At 37.5% G+C, this 19,424-nt stretch overlaps 1 protein-coding gene across 1 annotated transcript; it reads left to right on the forward strand.

Annotated features, from left to right (window-relative positions):
- Positions 1-1,006: 1,006 nt before the first annotated feature.
- Positions 1,007-19,113, forward strand: LOC140246820 (uncharacterized). Its single transcript, XM_072326149.1, has 6 exons — positions 1,007-1,039; positions 1,418-1,835; positions 4,018-4,241; positions 12,660-12,704; positions 13,309-13,399; positions 18,029-19,113. Exons 1-6 carry the CDS (start codon positions 1,007-1,009, stop codon positions 19,111-19,113), a joined length of 1,896 nt encoding a protein of 631 aa, XP_072182250.1.
- The last annotated feature ends 311 nt before the right edge of the window (positions 19,114-19,424 follow it).

Here is a 19,424-nt window from a genome sequence, read left to right on the forward strand (position 1 = left end):
TAGGAACGGCTGTAGGGTTTTAGCCAATCAGGACACGGAAAACCCGACAGACATTCATAAGTACATGCGTGTAGGAACGGCTGTAGGGTTTTAGCCAATCAGGACGCGAAAAACCCAACAGACATACATAAATACATGAGTTCAGGAACCGCTGTAGGGTTTTAGCCAATCACGACTCGGAAAAACCCGACAGACATGTACATGCTTGGGTGTGGGAACGGCTGTAAGGTTTTAGCACACCAGAATGCCAGAATGCCAGACAAATACACATGCATTGTGAGAGAACGGCTGTTGGGTTCTCACCCTTCAGTTTGCTGTTAACAAGACAGCCATATATCTATCAATATTGAGCAACAGCTGTAAGGTTTAATCCGAGACAGCCACAAGCACAAACCACACATACTCCCCACGAGGTTTATGAACGATCTTTTTTTTTTTTTTTTGTTTGGTTGATACCGCATTGGATTTAACAGGCACGTGCTTAGGAGCTATAGGCAAGTGCCTAGGAGCTCCATTAGTGGAAGGGATGAGGGATTCCCACCTCACTGCTTTAACCAATAAGGATTCGACAAACCAGGCAGCCATTCATCCCTTCTACAAGGATGAATGGTTGTAAGTTTTAGCCAATGAGGATGCGACAATTCGGGCAGCTATTTGCTCCCTGTTGAACATTTGCAGTCCATTCACACACACAAACACACACACACAAATGTATTACAACAGTTGCATTGTTTTCCTGAGGTCCAATAAAACTCATTCATTCGGAAAGATAGATGAGGTAAGAATGTTTGCGTGAGTTTTGGAGAATCAGATCGTCTAAAAACCCACAACACATTGCACTCGTGTTACCAATCCATGTGTTTATGCTACTCCTAGTTCTACGAGCAAATTCTGCATTTTCGCCAATCAAAACAGTTTAGTCATTCTGCGCGGAGATTTTGAAAACGGGCAGGTCAGTCCGAGGCGAGTGTGTATCTTATTAGTGATTATAGATCCGAAAATCGTCATGTTGCAGAGGCTCTTCCTGTGTATAATTTTGGTAAGTTAGAGCTGCAATGAAAATATGATTTCTGTCGTTGTGAATATTGTCACTTCAGTTGGTATGCACGAGTCTACTCTTTTGTGCATAGGGTAATATGCCTGAAAATTTTTTTTAAGAACTACTTTTCTTATTACCTCAGAAGGTTAAGAGGACAATGATTGCACGGCGCAATTTAATAGCCTGCCTGTCAACAAATAAAGAATTTAAATTGTTCGAGTTTCAATTTTAATGTAATGCAATGATGAATATGTATCGTAAGCATAAATTTATGCCGAAAAACGCCCCATATCACAAGTTGACACTTTCTTATACGAGTGTACATATTGATTTTAACGCCTTCACTCTAATGATACTTGATTTCAATGATTGTTTCAGCTCAGCTCTGCCGGCAGTCTGCCCATGGAGCAGCAGCAGCCACAACAGCAGCAACAGGACCAGCCACAACAGCCACAACAGCCTCAACAGCCACAACAACCACAACAGGACCATCCACAACAGCCACAGCAGCCTCACCAGCCCCACCAGCCCCACCATCAGCACGATGAAATGCCAAATGCTGATTTCGCATCGAGGGTGCAAAATTGCATCAGCGCCCTCCGAGGTGCTGGGGTGGGGCTGGATGAGGAGCTGGAGGATATTTTTCAGCAGCCACGGCGGACCAGACCTCCAAGGCCAGTGAAGCGAGGTCCATGTCGGGCAAGCTCGTGTCGGCTTCACCTACTGGCTTTAGAGAGGGATCGACATGTATTTCCGGATCGGAGGGCCGTGGCTCGCCTTAGCGCACGTGGCTTGGGTAAATAAAACAAATTCAGTGAAATTTCAGTCAAATTCACGCGCAATATTACATAGAAACCCAACTTAATTAGCCTTTGCTGTTGTAGTATACAACCAACGGACAGACAAGTATATTCACATGCCATAAAAATGCATATTTTTGTACTAGCACTAATATTACACATTACAGGAGTAACCCACCGAGGCATTCAATACGTGTATAATTTGGCGGGAATATAGAATGTGATTGACAGTGTGGGCGTGTCTCCCAAGATTACAAAACCTTTCTAGCATCTTGCACAGTACAGGGGAAGTAAGCCGCCGAGGCATACACGTGCATAATTTGGCGGGAACATCGATTGTGATTGATAGCGTGGGCGAGTCTCCCAAGACGAAGGATTTGTCAGTATGCACATTCTGAAAATCATTTGGGACTTTTATTCAACAAAATTCTGACGCGGCACTGGGATATGACTGCATACGGTACTGCTCACAACCTATAGAGTTAGAATGGTATGAGCATCGAATGGCATGAAATGGTGTCTTTTGTTTTTGAATCTCATTAATTCACTCTGGAATGTATTCATCTTTATACCCTGGCTGCGAACAAGTTATGTATTATTTCTCATTGGACGTAAACATGTTTGTATCCAAGGGTTGGAATGGATGCGGTCACATTGCGTTTTGAAAAAGAAAATGCCATATTTTCTGACAATTGACTCCCAATCCTTTTCATGGTTAAATGTCAATTGAAGGCCTTTCTCATTATAAAAAGAAAGAATTGGTTGTAGGTTCATAATAATCTGTGTGTTTGGGAAACAAGTGCATAGCACACTTGAAGAACAAAGAAGGATTCGTCCCTGTGATCACACAATCATTATTGTACAAAATAGACGGGTCAAGTTTTCAAATTTTAGGCCTAAAATGTTGTTCGTGATCATCTAACCAGATTTATTACATTGTAATACATGACATAAAATTATGAAACTCTAATTGTCTATGAAAGGGATGCAAACAGTGATACCACTACCACGAATAGGCCCTACATCCCGCAATCATCTGTTCTATGATTTAAAAGTAGTGCATTGGCATTCGATAAAAGTACTTTTGTGTTCATGATTTCTAAGACTGCTGGGTTTGTTTTAGTTTTTCTTATCCCAGAAATGACAGAAAAGACGGATGCCTACGCTGCGTATGCCCTTACAATAAAATGGGATGAGTGGGGCTGACCTTTATGATATAATAGCGTTGTCAAACTGTTAAGTTGGTTCGAGTTAATGCGAACATTGTGATCCGATAATACCAACGTCAAGTATAGTGGATCATACTCTGGTCCCGATTATAAGCATTGGGGTATTATCCGCATTATGATGTTCATGAAACTGGTATGAGAAACATGATGTAATGTAGGGATCTAACAGAAAGCTCATGTTGCTCTTGCAATCTCACGTTATTCTACTACATGTTTTGATTTCATGTAGTGTATGAAAGCAGAAAACTACAAACGTACATACTGATAAGGAAGCGATTTATAGGCCCATATAATTTCACCCTGCAAATGAAGATAGATTTTCTACAATTTTTGTAGTCATTGGGTCCAGTTTCATAGCAGATTTCGATAAAATTCATTATATACATGATATATTTTGAGATAGCATAGATATCAGTGCCTAGGCCTATATGGTGGGTCAATATATACAAATGAAAAGTTTAGGCATAATGGATGTCTATTATTTTTCAAGTTAGGAAAACAAACAGTGTCAAAAAAGAAGAAATGATGATATTGATGTAAAAGATACACTTTAAGAAAACATAAACACACTTATTTTAACGCAAGACACAGTTAACATAAGAGACACAATGAAAGAACATAATCTAAACTTGGATTTGACAGAAGATTCAGCCGTTACTTTTAGGGTTTCTTTATCTTTATAGGGCTTGAAAGATAGGGATCGCATATTCATTTTCTGCAAATCAATGTGTGTTTCTTATACAGTTTTTTTTTTCATTCTCTTAGTTTTTTTGACTGAGCTTATAACGTTTTCATTATTGAATTTCGGTACTTTAATGTGTACCGTGGAACAGCAAGACATATGTGTTCATTCATGCGTAAAGTGCTGATGAGAGTGGAAACTGTTTGCTATTTTCCCTGTTTCACATCTTCCATTCCTATCTCTCTGGCTCTCCAAAAATGATTATAGGGGAAAGAACGATAAACAGAGTGCGGAGGAACCTTAGTCCCGACGAGTTTCGAAATCTGATTATTAGCACATTTCCTCAGCTCCAGGGTGGATATTCTCTGGCTACATGCAGGAATCGACGGCTTGAGAATCTTCCTGATGACGTTAATAACCCAACAGCAATCTATGAACATCTTGGAAGAAGATTTTCAGGACGAATAATTTTGATTCCCCATGACGAAATAGTAAGTCTACATCTCAACACAACTTGTTTTCCTTTATTTGGTATGAATAATCCCTGTTCGAGCTATATTTTGTATATTTGCGCCCTTGTTCATACTAAACTGGGACCGTTTCATAGCTAGCCTGTTGATGCTGTCGACAAAAAAAAAAATGCAAACATATCCATAAATACTCGAGACCGTGTCGAATTTCGCATAAGAGTCTCTGTGAATGAAATTGCCCTTTTATATTATTATGCTCATAATTTTTGTATATTTCAATTAGACCATAGACACTTTATTACTAGACAATCATAATGTTGATTTCACTTGATTCGATTGTTTCACATCTCAAACACAAAAATCATGATACAACCGATGGAATATGGCAAGATATAGCGATCTATTTAAAAGAGTACACAAGGCAATTTTAGAAACATGAAATGTGGAGACCTTCTGAAAGGCAGACTGTGTATTGTATCATTAACGTCCCGAGGTGAAAATGTTTGAGTCTTACTAAACAGAGAACCTAATAACGAAAACTATGGTACTATAATGGTTTTGCAATGTCTGTGACTGTTGTGGACATTGTGGGTTCATGAATAAAAGTTGTACATTCACCCCACTGGCTTTCATAGATATTCTTCAATGATATACCTCTTCAGTCAATTTATTTCGACGGTGTATACTGTGTAATATCGTGACAATTTTTGTCTGGTAGTATTCTCAGTTTTGTATCTTGCAAGCCCTAAGGAACCGTTCTGATGATTGTTGTAACGTTTCATCAGCCATAGTAAACTCATGGAAATTATTTGCATAATTTTAACAGAAAATCAATGTGACAGTAAACGATTGTTGTTTTCCTAGTCATGACAGTGGTGCACTGTAAATACTCAGATGCATTACTTTATAAGGCTGGAAGAAATTTAAGCCTTAACATTTCTACTGTGTAACTCGAACCTCACACCTGTATGTTTACCTTTTTTATCACAGGAACTTTTAAACGAGACTGTAGTAACTACAACTGTTGCGACTACACCACCTACACTTACCACGTCAGCACCATATACAGTTACCACCGCATCGTCACTTATCACAGCCAGAAATCCATCTTCCTCTCAAACTAGCACTGCTCATCCTCTGACTAGAGCGAGATCGGATGAATCATTGCCAGTAATCGTGAGTTTTGCACTTCATGTTTGAATGTAATGAAAATATCAGTGAACATAATTATTATTTGGGTTCTTTTTTTTTTTCAATAAATCAGTCATTTATTGGCGTATTTAGTCCGTTGTGGCTCGTTACTACTATCAACCGCTATATGCCGGTCTATCATGACATCTCCTATATAAAAACCACGTGTCCTTAATGAGAAAGAAACACAATCTAATGTTTTTATACAACTAATGAATGTGGTGCCATGTAATAAAAACCGAGATATAGTACTTTATACAGCTGGAATAGATTTTAACCATTACTTTTCTACAATGCCTACTGTGTTACTGGAACATCACACCTGTGTGTTAACCTTTTCTTTATCGCAGGAACTTTTAAACGAGACTGTAGTAACTACAACTGTTGCGACTACACCACCTACACTTACCACGTCAGCACTATATACAGTTACCACCGCATCGTCACTTATCACAGCCAGAAATCCATCTTCCTCTCAAACTAGCACTGCTCATCCTCTGACTAGAGCGAGATCGGATGAATCATTGCCAGTAATCGTGAGTTTTGATGTGATGAAAATATCAGTGAACATAATTATCATTTAGGTTAATTAAATGACTGAGCTTCAACCAACCTTGAATTGTAGAGGGCTAGCTTTCGTCCTCTCCTGAGGACTTTCTCAAGCCTTATGCAGTGGAGTGTTGTCTTGCTGCCGTTGCCTGTCTTTATTAATCACTGGACCATAGATTGGTGAAGGTGATAACGCTTGAGAAAGTCCTCAGGAGAGGACGAAAGCTTGCCCTCTACAATTCAAGGCGGGCTGAAGCTCAGTCATTTAATTATTTATCATCCCCAGCCGATGAAAGTTTTTAGTATCATTTAGGTTCTTTTTTTTTTCAATAAATCAGTCACGTATTGGCGTATTTAGTCCGTTGTGGCTCGTTACTACTATCAACCGCTATATGCCGGTCTATCATGACATCTCCTATATAAAAACCACGTGTCCTCAATGAGAAAGAAACACAATTTGGTGTTTTTATACAACTAATGAATGTGGTGTCATGTAATAAAAATCGAGATATGGGCAATTCCGTATGGGACGGGCAAAAAAAAGCAAAATTCAAAGTTAAGTAAATGCTCAGAAATTTAATTTTCTCGTACAGACGGATTGTTGTATTTACGGAAACAAAAAACCCTTTTCCAATAACTTTCCTCATTTTTGTTGTACACACTTTTAAAGTTGGAAGACTATCTACTATATTTAACTAAAATTTTATAATATTGGATGAAAATTTAAAATGAAACAACTTAAATATCTCTCTGCTTTATGCATACTTCCACATCTTTCTTCCTATGCTTCAACAATCACATTTAATGAAGCATTCAGTCACTCTCATTATGATATTTTTTTGGAGAAATTTTCAAAATCTACTGATAAATTGACGTAATTCCGTTGGCATAAAATTCAAAAAAAAATTTCTCCTGAACAAACTAATCACTCATTTTTTTCTCCCCTTGTAAATTTTTTCTCTACATGTGACTCCCTGAAAACTCACAGTACCTTTTGTGAAATATCTCCTTCAGTTCTTCTGTAATTGTGGTAATTGTGAATTACATGGTAACGGAATTACACGCACATCTAATGTGGAAAAGAATGACATAACCTACTTTCGTGCCAATATGTATGTGAACTGTTCATGATATAGCTTCAGGGCATTACCATTGAACTTAACAGAGTTAGTGATTGGCAGTAAAGGAGTGGAAGTTGAAATATATGTATGGTATGATACACTGATATGAATCAGCATAGCTGGATGCCTCTGACAGTGAGTCCTGACATCAGGGTACACGCTTGACAAGACTTCTTGTGCTGAAAGTCTCTTGCCTTCTTTCACCTTTTCTCATGTACAATAATTACATGGAGACTGTGCTAACTGATAATTTTATAAGGTTTGCTACAGATACTCATTCTCAAATGTTAAAAATCATACTGAATTCTGAGATCTATATCAATGTATATTTTCTTGCTAAAAAGTCTGATGGTTTCATACAAAATCCAAGTATAGTGATGAGGGACTATTGAATGGGTGTGATGCAGCATAAATTGAACAAAGGTTAGAAAGAAGAGGAAGGACATACAATTTCTTTAAAAGGAAAAGAGAGCGCTGCTACTGACAGAGAGAAATGAACAGGATAATTTTTGTGAGGAAAGATCAAGAAATTATTTGACACAGGATGCCCACCGAATGTGACACCTTTGATCTTTCTGTATAAAGGCTTTATTATCACCAGTCGATAGTCTGACCTTTTATTGAACATGTCCTGTTTTCATCCTCAAGTCCTTTATCTTTAATGGTAAGTGTAGGCTATGACCTTCTTTCATCCGTTTCTTTGATCTTTCCTCCACAGAGACATTTATTTCGATTTTCATGCCCATTTGATACAGAACATCTGCTACCCTTTGAAATTTGTTCTTTAATCCTTTCCTTTTAAAAGGAATAAAGACAAAAACACCATTTGTGATGAACATTTACCCAATCAGTAATTGTGATACAGCTCTAAAATATAACATTTAGGCCTATAGTTTCCCGTCCTAAGAAGATATTAAATATTAAAGTCAATGGGCTTCTGCTTCTACCTTTACTCTTCATGTTACCATCTGCTTCACAATCCAGTTTCATACAAGTGACATAACAGTGTATTTTATCATTTGCTTTCAGGCAGTCAAAATACAACTTACTGCAAAAGAGAAGATGCACACTTCTTGTGAATAAATATATGGCAACATTCAGGATGAGAGTCAAAGAAGAAAGACAGAGACAGGAAACTCAGGAAATTTATAGGCCAAGTCATGATTACAGTCAATGATCAAATCACTGTCGTGTTTCTGAAGACGCCATTTGGAAATTTTGTGTGTTCAGAAGTAAATGGTAACATTATTCACAGGTTGATTAATCTGACCCTAACACAGTGAGCTGCAAATGGATAAAAGAGGCCCTCTTACCTTTCTATGAATTAACAGAATTTGGTGGACTCACTCTAAATGGTTCAAAAAGTCGTAGTTTGTTTAAGTTTTTCTGCTGTATTATATTTCATTTTAGTTTAGTTTATTTTATTTGGTGGGCTTAATTACACTGTAAGGGAATCATCAAATTATGCACATTATATACGACGGGGCAACTTCAGTAGTAAGTAGTAAGTTCATTAGTAAAATGTCACAAGTTTTTAATGATCAGTATAGGCCTAAGCCACAACATAGAAATAATAATGATTGAACACTGGTGCAGTACCATAATCATATAAGAAAATGTTCTTTTCAATTTATGATTCAATCATAATTTGTTATATCTGTTACTGAACCATAACTGCATCTTTTCACTTAACAAATTAAAAGTTTCAAGCATCCTTTGTGTTCATCTTTAATATTAAACATTGTGTTCAATGATGGGGCTGCACACTGTGCTCTTGCACTGTAAATTGGCACTTTTTGAGTTAGATTTGAATGCAGTGTCAATCTGGACAGTTTTTTTTTAATTATTTTCTTGTTCATGTACACATAATATCTATGTACAATACTTGTAAGTAATTCACAAATATTATCGATTATTGGCATAGTTAGGAAGAAGAAAACAGAGAAATCTGTCTTGCATGATATCAACAAAAGAAATAAAAGAAAGTTTTAGTATTGTTGACTGGATTTATAGAATTGTACTTGTGTAGGGCTATTCTAGCGCAAATCCTTTACCATGTGTCTTAGATGTCATTTACCTGCAGAGTGTGAAATTCTTAACTTGAAAGTAAACAAATTTTGATGGATGTGGTACTTACAAGTTACGAGATCTTGATTGACATAGTTACAACTTCAAATCACAGCCGTTAGCATGAACATTTTATGGGGGTTTTTTCGACCACAAAAACTCATTTGGCACCTATACACTTGTAGCAGTTCAAGGTTAAAGGCTAGAAAGTACTTATTTTGATGTTATATTATAGCTCAGGCATAAACAATCTTTATCAAGACATTTCAGAATACATGAGTACCAAGAATGTGTATTTTCTCCAGTGTATTTCAGAAGGCGTAATTCCGTTACCATTTGTGTAATTCTGTTACCGCTGACTTTACAGGGGAAAAGCCTGTTGCTGGGAAAATGTAATGAAATACTTGAAAAACCAAACAACTAAATTGAATTTGACACAAGCAAAGATAAAATCAGAGAACAACCTATAGTGTATAGAATTATAGAATTCAGAGAAACAACTCCCAAAGTCAGAGTTGAAGTTGTGACTCAATTTTCTGGTAATTCCGTTACCATCTCACATAGACCTCCTTTGTAACCAACCAAGTGAGAACATTTAACAAATTTGTATTTGGGGTGACAGTGTGAGTACCTCTGAATTTTTTAAATGTATCAAGAGAAGGCAAAGTAATCAATCCAGTATACGGGGTGAAAGAATATGAGCCAAAATTCTCTGATTTGTAATTCCGTTACCGCGGAATTGCCCACATATTACTTTATACAGCTGGAATAGATTTTAACCATTACTTTTCTACAATGCCTACTGTGTTACTGGAACATCACACCTGTGTGTTTACCTTTACTTTATCGCAGGAACTTTTAAACGAGACTGTAGTAACTACAACTGTTGCGACTACACCACCTACACTTACCACGTCAGCACCATATACAGTTACCACCGCATCGTCACTTATCACAGCCAGAAATCCATCTTCCTCTCAAACTAACACTGCTCGTCCTCTGACTAGAGCGAGATCGGATGAATCATTGCCAGTAATTGTGAGTTTTGCACTTCATGTTTTGATGTGATGAAAATATCAGTGAACATAATTATCATTTAGGTTCTTTTTTATTTCAATAAATCAGTCACGTATTGGCTAATTTAGTCCGTTGTGGCTCGTTACTACTATCAACCGCTATATGCCGGTCTATTATAACATCTCCTATATGAAAACCACGTGTCCTTAATGAGAAAGAAACACAATTTAATGTTTTTATACAACTAATGAATGTGTTGCCGTGTAATAAAAGCCGAGATATATTACTTTATACAGCTCAAATAGTCAAACCATTACATTTCTACAATGCCTACTTTGTTACTTGAACCTAACACATGTGTGTTTACCTTTTTTCATCACAAGAACTTTTAAACCAGACTGTAATTTACAACTACACCACCTACAGTTACCACGTCAGCACCATGTACAGTTACCAATGCATCGTCACTTACAGATAGAAATCCTTCGGCCCTTATTTACATACATTTTTTTATCGCAGGAACTTTTAAACGAGACTGTAGTAACTCCAACTGTTGCGACTACACTTATTACCACGTCAGCACCATACACAGTTACCACCGCATCGTCACTTATCACAGCCAGAAATCCATCTTCCTCTGAAAGTAGCACTGCTCGTCCTCTGACTACAGCGAGATCGGATGAATCATTGCCAGCATTCGTGAGTTGTGTACTTCATGATTTGATAGTGAATACAACATGAACCTTATTGCTGGATATTTTTTCCATTGATTCAGCTATTCATTTCTGCTTCTTTGCTGCTTTCATTCCGTATGCATCTCTACCCAGCGTGTTCTCAGTGAAGTTTATACGTTTTCGAGTTATTCTTTGATTGAGAGTTTGTCTTAACAATGCATCGTTTTCCGGAATTGTATTTCCGAAAAAAAAAAATCATCGGGTCTTATTTTCCTATAGTCAATTCTCCCCTTCCACATGATGCGGCTATCATATTTACATCTGTCAATTTACTCTCCTACCAACGGTCTGTAATAAATAACCACAGTGTCCTCAAATGATAGACTTCCACACCAAACAAACAAAATATGATTATCAACAACAAGTTAATAATCCACAATTTCTACTGACTGACTTTCTTTTTCACTCTGTTCTTGTTCTTCTATACTAATAGCTCGTCAGTTTCGGGAACCATATTCTGAGGATCAGATGATAATGAATTTAGATACCCATCCCTGTATGTGAACACCTTAACTTTTTTTTTTGTTGGTTTATTGTACCTTGGCAGATATCATTGTTATATGATAAAAATAAACGTACAATGGTAGCACTTTGATGTTGAACAAATACGAAAATGCAATGTTTGTTACTCAGACTGTCTCCTATTCCTGACGGCTCATTAATCCGAAAGTGATATAAGGTTTATTTATCCACAGGTTCGTTACTCCGAAAACAGAACATGATTTGTCATTCCTAAATTTAGTTGCAGCATGGAGGTGAGAAGTCTCTACTCACCTCTCTGGTGGCATTATTCTCCGATTTCCGTACCTTCTATTATCATTACCATCTGAATGCTATCCACAAATGTTCTGATTAACGAATTATACGTATTCGATAGGTGTACGGAATACTGCGTTTGGTTATGAAGACTAAACAGATGAACTAGCAGCAGTCCTATTTCCTTTAATGCCACGTCGATAGAAAGCTGCCACTCAGAAATGTTAAACTGAAGTCGCTGCACGGGTAGGAAGACAATCATAGCTGTCATTCTCAGAGGAAGATACGGCTTTATTATGGGAATTAATTTTCGCCGTCCCTTGTGATAAGACATTGGTGGTACGCATAAATACGAGCAGAAACGGGGTGAAAAAATATGAAAGATTGCTGAAATAATGTCAGAATTACTCTACTTAACATGTATGTACGCTAATCTGGCATTATTAAATGAATGAATTATACGTTTATACCATATCAGTGTCATTATTTTGTCAAAGATGATCCGAAAGACGTTAAAAAAAATCGGTATTCAAGAGTGTTCAAATTCAAATATTTTCACGAGACAAAGCTTAGGTCTACACTTCTGTACATAATCCTTTGAGGATGTACTTATCACATTACAGAAATTCCATTCTATTTGAAAAAAATTAACGCACATTAAATAGCCGACTTCAATATTAACTTTCAAAATGAACCCTCAAACAGGTACAAATTCTTGTACTGTGGAGTTTTTTACGCATCAGGAAAATGCCGACAGCTGTTTCGAATAATTACTAACAGCTGGAACTCTATCTCTTAAACCTTCTTGAAATACGAAATTTATATTAATGCTCTTTTGGATTAATAAACTTTTGGAGTAACAAAAATTATCAAAGTAAAACATATAATCAAGAACAATTTATTATGCATAAGCTAAAATATGTAAACAAATTAAATAATACGGTAGAATGAATAAAGTTTTATTTAAACACGTTTCTTTTCTTTTCCTTTCGTTTTTACTACAGGGCACATCTATCATTACTAATTCTGACGACGACAGTGATGTCGAGGTAAGACTGTCGTCAATTTGAATTATCTTTTTTTTTGTGCAAAATTAATTCTAAGTTCAAAATCCATTTCTAAATGTTTGTACTATTAGTGAAATTTTTAGCAAGTTGCTTTTGAAATTGACAAGTTTGCCTAATACAGACTGCCATGATATGATATCATCGCACTTTCTGTAGCAATTCAAGGTTTGTATTTCTTTGCTGTTCCTCATGCAATCAAAAATGGATGCTAACAACTTATAGATATACCGTAAATTAATTCCTCGTTCACAAATTGAATCGTATATATTCTGAGTCACTTCATGCCTTGTTGAACCAATGTTGTTGTTTTCTTTTTCGTTTTTTTTTTCGTCATTACTTCCACACAGCCGGAGAGAAGAAATTTAATGTTGATTTTTTTTTCCCCAAACGAAATGTTAAATGCGGTTCAACCTTAAAAAGAATCAACAACAACAAAGAATCAGTTTCAACCACTATGGCTTATGTACTGTTATGATGAATGCTTGTAAACGTCTTCCTTGAAACAAGTTTTTAGTATGTTTTACAATTTTGATGAATTCATAACTTACTTATCCCAGGAACTATCTATTTTTATTGCATCCAATAGATTTCACTTGCGGGTACAAATAGTCATGGCGCGGGAAATCGTCCCGAGATAAGTCATCACTCAGCTGCCACACCTGTAGAAAGAGTGCAAGGTACGTCATTGTTTCCTTGGAGGAGCTTGCACGCATGACGTCCCATTTCTTTTTTTTTTTCTAAAATGTAAGAAGCACTAAGTCAGAAAATTGGTGGGCTTATACTAGTACTGCGATTGTTTGGTAAAAAAAAATGACTAGATGCAGCTTAAACACAATTATGACTTCAGATTAGAGGAAAATACAATTATTAACGTTGCATGTTGAAAGAAGAATCAATTTCAGAGGGAACTACATTGAAGTTGTCCTATAAGGAACAATATGTATGCGTAATGTGTATAGATATGTGAATTTCTGTGTATAGCGTTTGATAGATGGTTATGGAACAAACTAATGGGGAGTGATCTGCAAAAAAGCACGACTAATAAAAAATGTGATCACGGTAATTACTGCAGAGGAAAACCGTAAACTATTCTTTTACATCACAGAGGATGAGAAGGGCTCGGCGTTCGCCGCTTATCCGCCCCCCCCCCCCCCCCCCTCCCTCCCCCTCCCCTCCCCCCCCCTCTCTCTCTCTCTCTCTCTCTCTCACCCTCTCCCTCTCTACTGTTTCTCACCAATCACAGACTCCTTTTGAGTCAGAAAATGCAGGGAGGTTATAAACTCGTCCTCCCTGGCTAATGGCAGAACGTCACTCAGAACTTCAATTATCTGTAACCATTCATATCATCAGGGAGGTCACCTCCCTGATATTATCAAGGAATCGCGGTACTGCCATTCAAACGTCATCATCTCGCCAAGGTATTTTTAAAGGGGATGGCAGTAACTGATCAGTGGGAATCAATAGGAATGCTGGGGATGATTGTTCCAATCCTTGTGGGATTAATTTAAGAGCACATTATATATCATCTATTGTATGGAAATATTTTGCTTCAGAATGGTCTCATATTCAAGTAATGTGCAGCTTAATGTTTCCATGTTCGCATGCCTGTACAGTGTACAGTGACAGGGCATTAAACTGCACATTACTTGAATATGAGACCGTTCTGAAGCAAATAATTTTTACACAATAGATATATAATGTACTCTTAAATGAATCCCACAAGGATTAGAAAAAATAGCCCCCAGCATTCCCACTGATTCCCACTGATCGGTTACTATCCATCCCCTTTAACGAGACAGTCGACCTCCTGATGGAATTTCCGTTTCCTTGTACAATGCGAGTAATGCTGGTAGGCCTCTATGCACATTATGAGAGTAAATGTCAAAACAACGAGAACGAAACTTTTAAACTAAATTTGAGATCGAAATGTCATACAAACTACTAGTATTACATTTATGATTGTGCGAAGTGATTGTCAACATTTAGGTATTCTTTTTTTTTCGTGCTCAAACAGATGATACGAATATGCACATGAGTGCTGAAGGTGTCATCCGCTTGTAGTTATCATTACCCTTGACTAAATAACTTCAAAAAATGAGGAGTGTGGAGCCGGGTTTTGTAAAAACGCCGTAATTTGTTTAAAAAATCCGGGATGAGAATTGTAAGAATGCCGGGAATTCTAAAATGTCTCGCCGTGAAATATAAAAATCATGTAGTACAGGCCTACTCCTAACGGTATGACGTTCCGATGGTATAAGTATAAATCTCGTTGTCTGACAGAATTGCACCGATGTGTTGGCTCAGTGAGTAGAGCGGGAGGGGTGAGGGAGAGGATGGGAATTGTCCAAATTTTCAGCATCTTCTTGAAAAATTTATGACGGACTTTCACCGCATTTGGCGTATAGTATCCTTATGCTGATATGATTTTAATTTCTTAAAATGAGCCCCCCCCCCACCCTACATCGATGAAGGGGGAGGGGGCGGAGTTGAAGCCTCAGAGTCTCTAAAGTCTAAAATTGTAATCTTCTCCTTCAAACGGAAAAGGATAGAGCTATGGAAACATTAATGACTGAAATCTTAATATGTTAGATTATGGCGGATCCATGGGTGCCGTAATTTGGGCGGGGGGGGGGGGGGGGACTAAGGTAGAGGATGGGAATTGTACACATTTTCATCATCTCCTCGACAAATCTCTGACGGATTTTCTCCAAACTTGGCGTATAGTATGTTTATGGTGATATGATTTTAATTTGTTATAATGAGCCCCCCCCCCACACACACACACACACACACACACACCGATGGGGGGATGAGTGGATGGCCAGTGGGGCAATTGAAGCCTCAGAGTCTCTAAAGTCTAAAAATTATCTTCTCAGTCAAACCGGATGTCAGAGCTATGGAAACATTCATGACTGATATTTCATGTTAGCGAATCCAGGGGTGCCCTCATTTGGGGGGGGGGGGGATGAGGGGAAGGAGGGGAATTTTCTACATTTTTAGCATTTTCTTGAAAAAATAATGACAGATTTATACGAAACTTGGCACCATCTTTATGGTGTTAATTATGATTCGCACCACCGAAGGGAGGGGGTGTTGAAGACTCAGAGTCCATGAAGTTTGGAATTTTTCATCTTCTTAGTCCAACCGGAAAAGATAGAGCTAAGTTACAGGTATGAAGACATTAATGACTGCATGCAATTTCATGTTTGATTAGGGCGGATCCGGGGGTGCATTGATGGGGATAGGGGGTGGGGGGGGGGGGTGAGGGAAATTTTCTATAGTTTCAGCATCTTCTCATAAAATCTATGATGGATTTTACACCAAACTTGGCAAATAGTATGTTTATGATGATATAATCTTAATTTGTTGAAATGAACCTCCCTTCCTACTCCGCCGAAGGGGGAGGGATGGGGGGGGGGGGGTTGAAGCGCAGAGTCCTTACAGTCTGAAAGTTTAAAGTTTTTCATCTTCTTAGTCGAACCAAAAAAAGACAAAGCTATATAAGTTAGTGATGTGAAGATATGGAGACATTCATGGCTAATATTTCAAATTAGGCCTAAATTATGGCGGATCCAAGGGTGTCTCCGAAGCTTTAACTCCCCCCCCCCCTTTCGACTAGGGGGGACATATTTTTAAACAAGATGATATCACCCTAAAGATGCTATTTCAGGTTTGGTGAAAAATCCGTCATAGATTTTTCAATAAGATGTTAAGAATGTGTATATTTTCATGTATGCAATTGCAACATGATTGATAATGCAAAAAGGCATAAAAACTGTCCGTGGTCAACCTGGTGATAACAACATACTATACAAACTGATTTAAAAAATCTCTCTTCACAATATCACGTGCACCTAACACTTCATACAAACAAAAAAAATCAAGTAATGCTAACTTAGCTCTATCTTTTTACTTTTTTCGACTACGAAGATAACAAATTAGGAGTCAACTCCCCCCCCCCCCCCACTCTCTAGTGGTATCATATCAGAAGAGGTTTCACATCATCCAACCAAAAATCTTAGAAACCCAAAGTTAGATCCGAACCAAACGTATCGATCCCTTTGATAATGATGGAATCACCCATTCAGTGTAGGGCCTTTATGTTATTGTAGATGCTATATATACTCCATTCACAGCTTCGAAGTAAGGTCACCCTATCAAACTTTAATGGATGGAACAGTATTGGTGGAGATGAGAACTTTTTGCAAGATACCAAGAAAACACTTGTGATACAGTACAGAGCATACCATCTTAAGAGGAATTCAAAGTTTATTTGATGGAAATTGGGTTTGGAATGACTGACACATCCGAAAACAAAGTAAAACAAAGCAATCGTAATAAAGTGTGGGTCCCACACTTTATTAGAATAACACTTTTTGGATATCTCAGCCATTTCAAAACCAATTTTAATCAAATAAACGTTGAATTCTTTGTACAATTACATGCTCTTTCATATTTCACGAGAGGTTTCTCATTATCTCACCAAAAAACTGTTAGAAACTTGAACCAAAAGTATGTGATCCCTTTAATGTGCCGTCGAGGATCTCTACCACCTGACCTGTACGCTCCCCCCTCAAAAAAAAAAAAAAAAAAAAAAAAAAAAAAAAAAAAAAAAAAAAAAAAAAAAAAACCCAAACACGCACACACGCACAGTTTCGTTGACATCACAGTATGATCTCTCTGTTTCTTGTCAAAATGCCTCTAATCTGCAACGAGGCCTACTCCACAACTACTCTTTCCGTGTGTACACTTCAAAGCCCTGGCCTTTATTCCAGTTAACAATAACATGGCTTATTACAATAGACGACTGTTTCTACGCTACTACTACTACTACTACTACTACTACTACTACTACTTCTACAACTACTACATGTACTTATTATGATGATAATGGTAATTAAATAAAAATGATAAAAATAATAATGATATAATAATCATCATCATCATAACATAGTAATAATAATAATCATAATAATCATAATAACATAGTGATAATAAAGATAATAATGTTAATAATAACAACATTAAGTGTGTTCATAATCGTGAGTTCAAGGAGGCCGGCGGCAAAAAGAATACTAGAAGATATTGGAAATGTTTACTGGAGGTAAGCATGATGCCTTGTTGAGGATAGATTGATATTACATGTACTAGTGACGGTGAGATAGGAACATGTGGTGATTCTTAATACATATTGAATAAGTATAGCAAAAGCGTATCATCTATTACTCCCCACATTAGAACAGGAAAATTGTGGATGACAAAATTCTGCACAACATTACAAGTCACTTTTCTTTGTATCTTGACAGATTTGGAAACGAGACTGACCTATCTACGTCTTCGTTTGTCCAGCGACACGCGGAGGATAACAGTTTCCCGAAATACCATAGTTGCTGACGCGCTGCAACTCTACGACGAGTTAGGACTGCACCACTATGCGCTTCATGTAACCTTCGACGGCGAGGAGGGCGAAGATTTCGAAGGATTAAGTAGAGAGTTCTTCACCTCCTTTTGGGATACATCCTTGGAAATGTATTTTTTGGGTAGGAGATTAGTTTACCCCCGCGTTGGACCCTATCAGTACAACCCTCCATTCCACACGTGGCATCTCCTGGGAAGAATGCTAAGTCATGGATTCATATTATGCGATTATCTCCCTACAGGAATCAATGAGGCTACATTATCTTTCCTTCTAACTGGTAGGGAGCCCGGACCAGGGATAATGTTAAGTAGTTTTTTATCCATTCTCTCCCCAAGTGATGAATTAACATTGTCAACAGCCGTGAACACAATTCCATCCCAAATGGAATTTCCTGAACCATTAATGACCAGGCTATCAGCAATTTTGTGTCACTTTGGTTCAACGTCAATTCCCAGGCCCCGCAATATCCGTTTAATGACTTTAGCCATAGCAAGACATGTCCTAATTGAAAGCCCTTTTTATGCCTTACACCATATGAGACAAGGTCTATCGTCTGCCCACCCTACATTGTGGTTTCCTCCTCCAAGAGATGAAAATATATCATTCCTTCTAAATTCCTTCACTCCAACCGCTGAAAATGTTATTGACAGGCTCCAGATCGATCTAAGTGACAACCCGACTCAAGCTGTTTTGGAAACCCAAGTCCTAGATTGGTTTAAACAGTTTCTTTTTGCGCTAGAAGCCTCCCAGTTAGCTATTCTTCTACGGTTTATTACGTCAAGTAATATACTTAACGGAAATATTCGAGTGACATTCAATGGAACCCAAAATGAAATGAATATGCTGCAAGTAGCAACATGTGGGCGACAGATCACATTGTCGAGGTACATTATGTCATATGAATCATTGGAGACATTTTTGCTAAACATTATCCGTAATCCGAATCTATGGGACAGATTTGACACAATTTAAGGAGGAAATCTAATCACAAAATAAATAAACGGTGAAAGAATTACAAAAACTTTCCTATAAAACGTTTAGAAATAAGTAAAATGCCCTTACCATTTTTCATTTTTGTCATATGCGAAAGTTGGAAAATTGTTCACTGTAAAGCTAATACAGGTTGAAGTCTTAATAACATACCAAAATATATCCGGGGTTTGTTATTTGTTTTTTGTTTTGTTTTTTTGGTTGTTTTTTTGGTTGTTTGTTTTTTTGGAGCGGTTTAAGCAAGGTTTATATCTAGAAGGATAAGAAGTGGAAATTTTTGGTATTTCTCTTTA

This window comes from Diadema setosum, chromosome 3 (genome assembly GCF_964275005.1).
Source record: "Diadema setosum chromosome 3, eeDiaSeto1, whole genome shotgun sequence".
Taxonomy (NCBI): Eukaryota; Metazoa; Echinodermata; class Echinoidea; order Diadematoida; family Diadematidae; genus Diadema; species Diadema setosum.

Coding starts and splice junctions, on each gene's coding strand:
- LOC140246820 (XM_072326149.1), top strand. CDS start 1,007: ATGTTGCAGAGGCTCTTCCTGTGTATAATTTTG. Junction 1,040..1,417: donor TCTTCCTGTGTATAATTTTG/GTAAGTTAGAGC, acceptor TGATTGTTTCAG/CTCAGCTCTGCCGGCAGTCT. Junction 1,836..4,017: donor CCTTAGCGCACGTGGCTTGG/GTAAATAAAACA, acceptor AAATGATTATAG/GGGAAAGAACGATAAACAGA.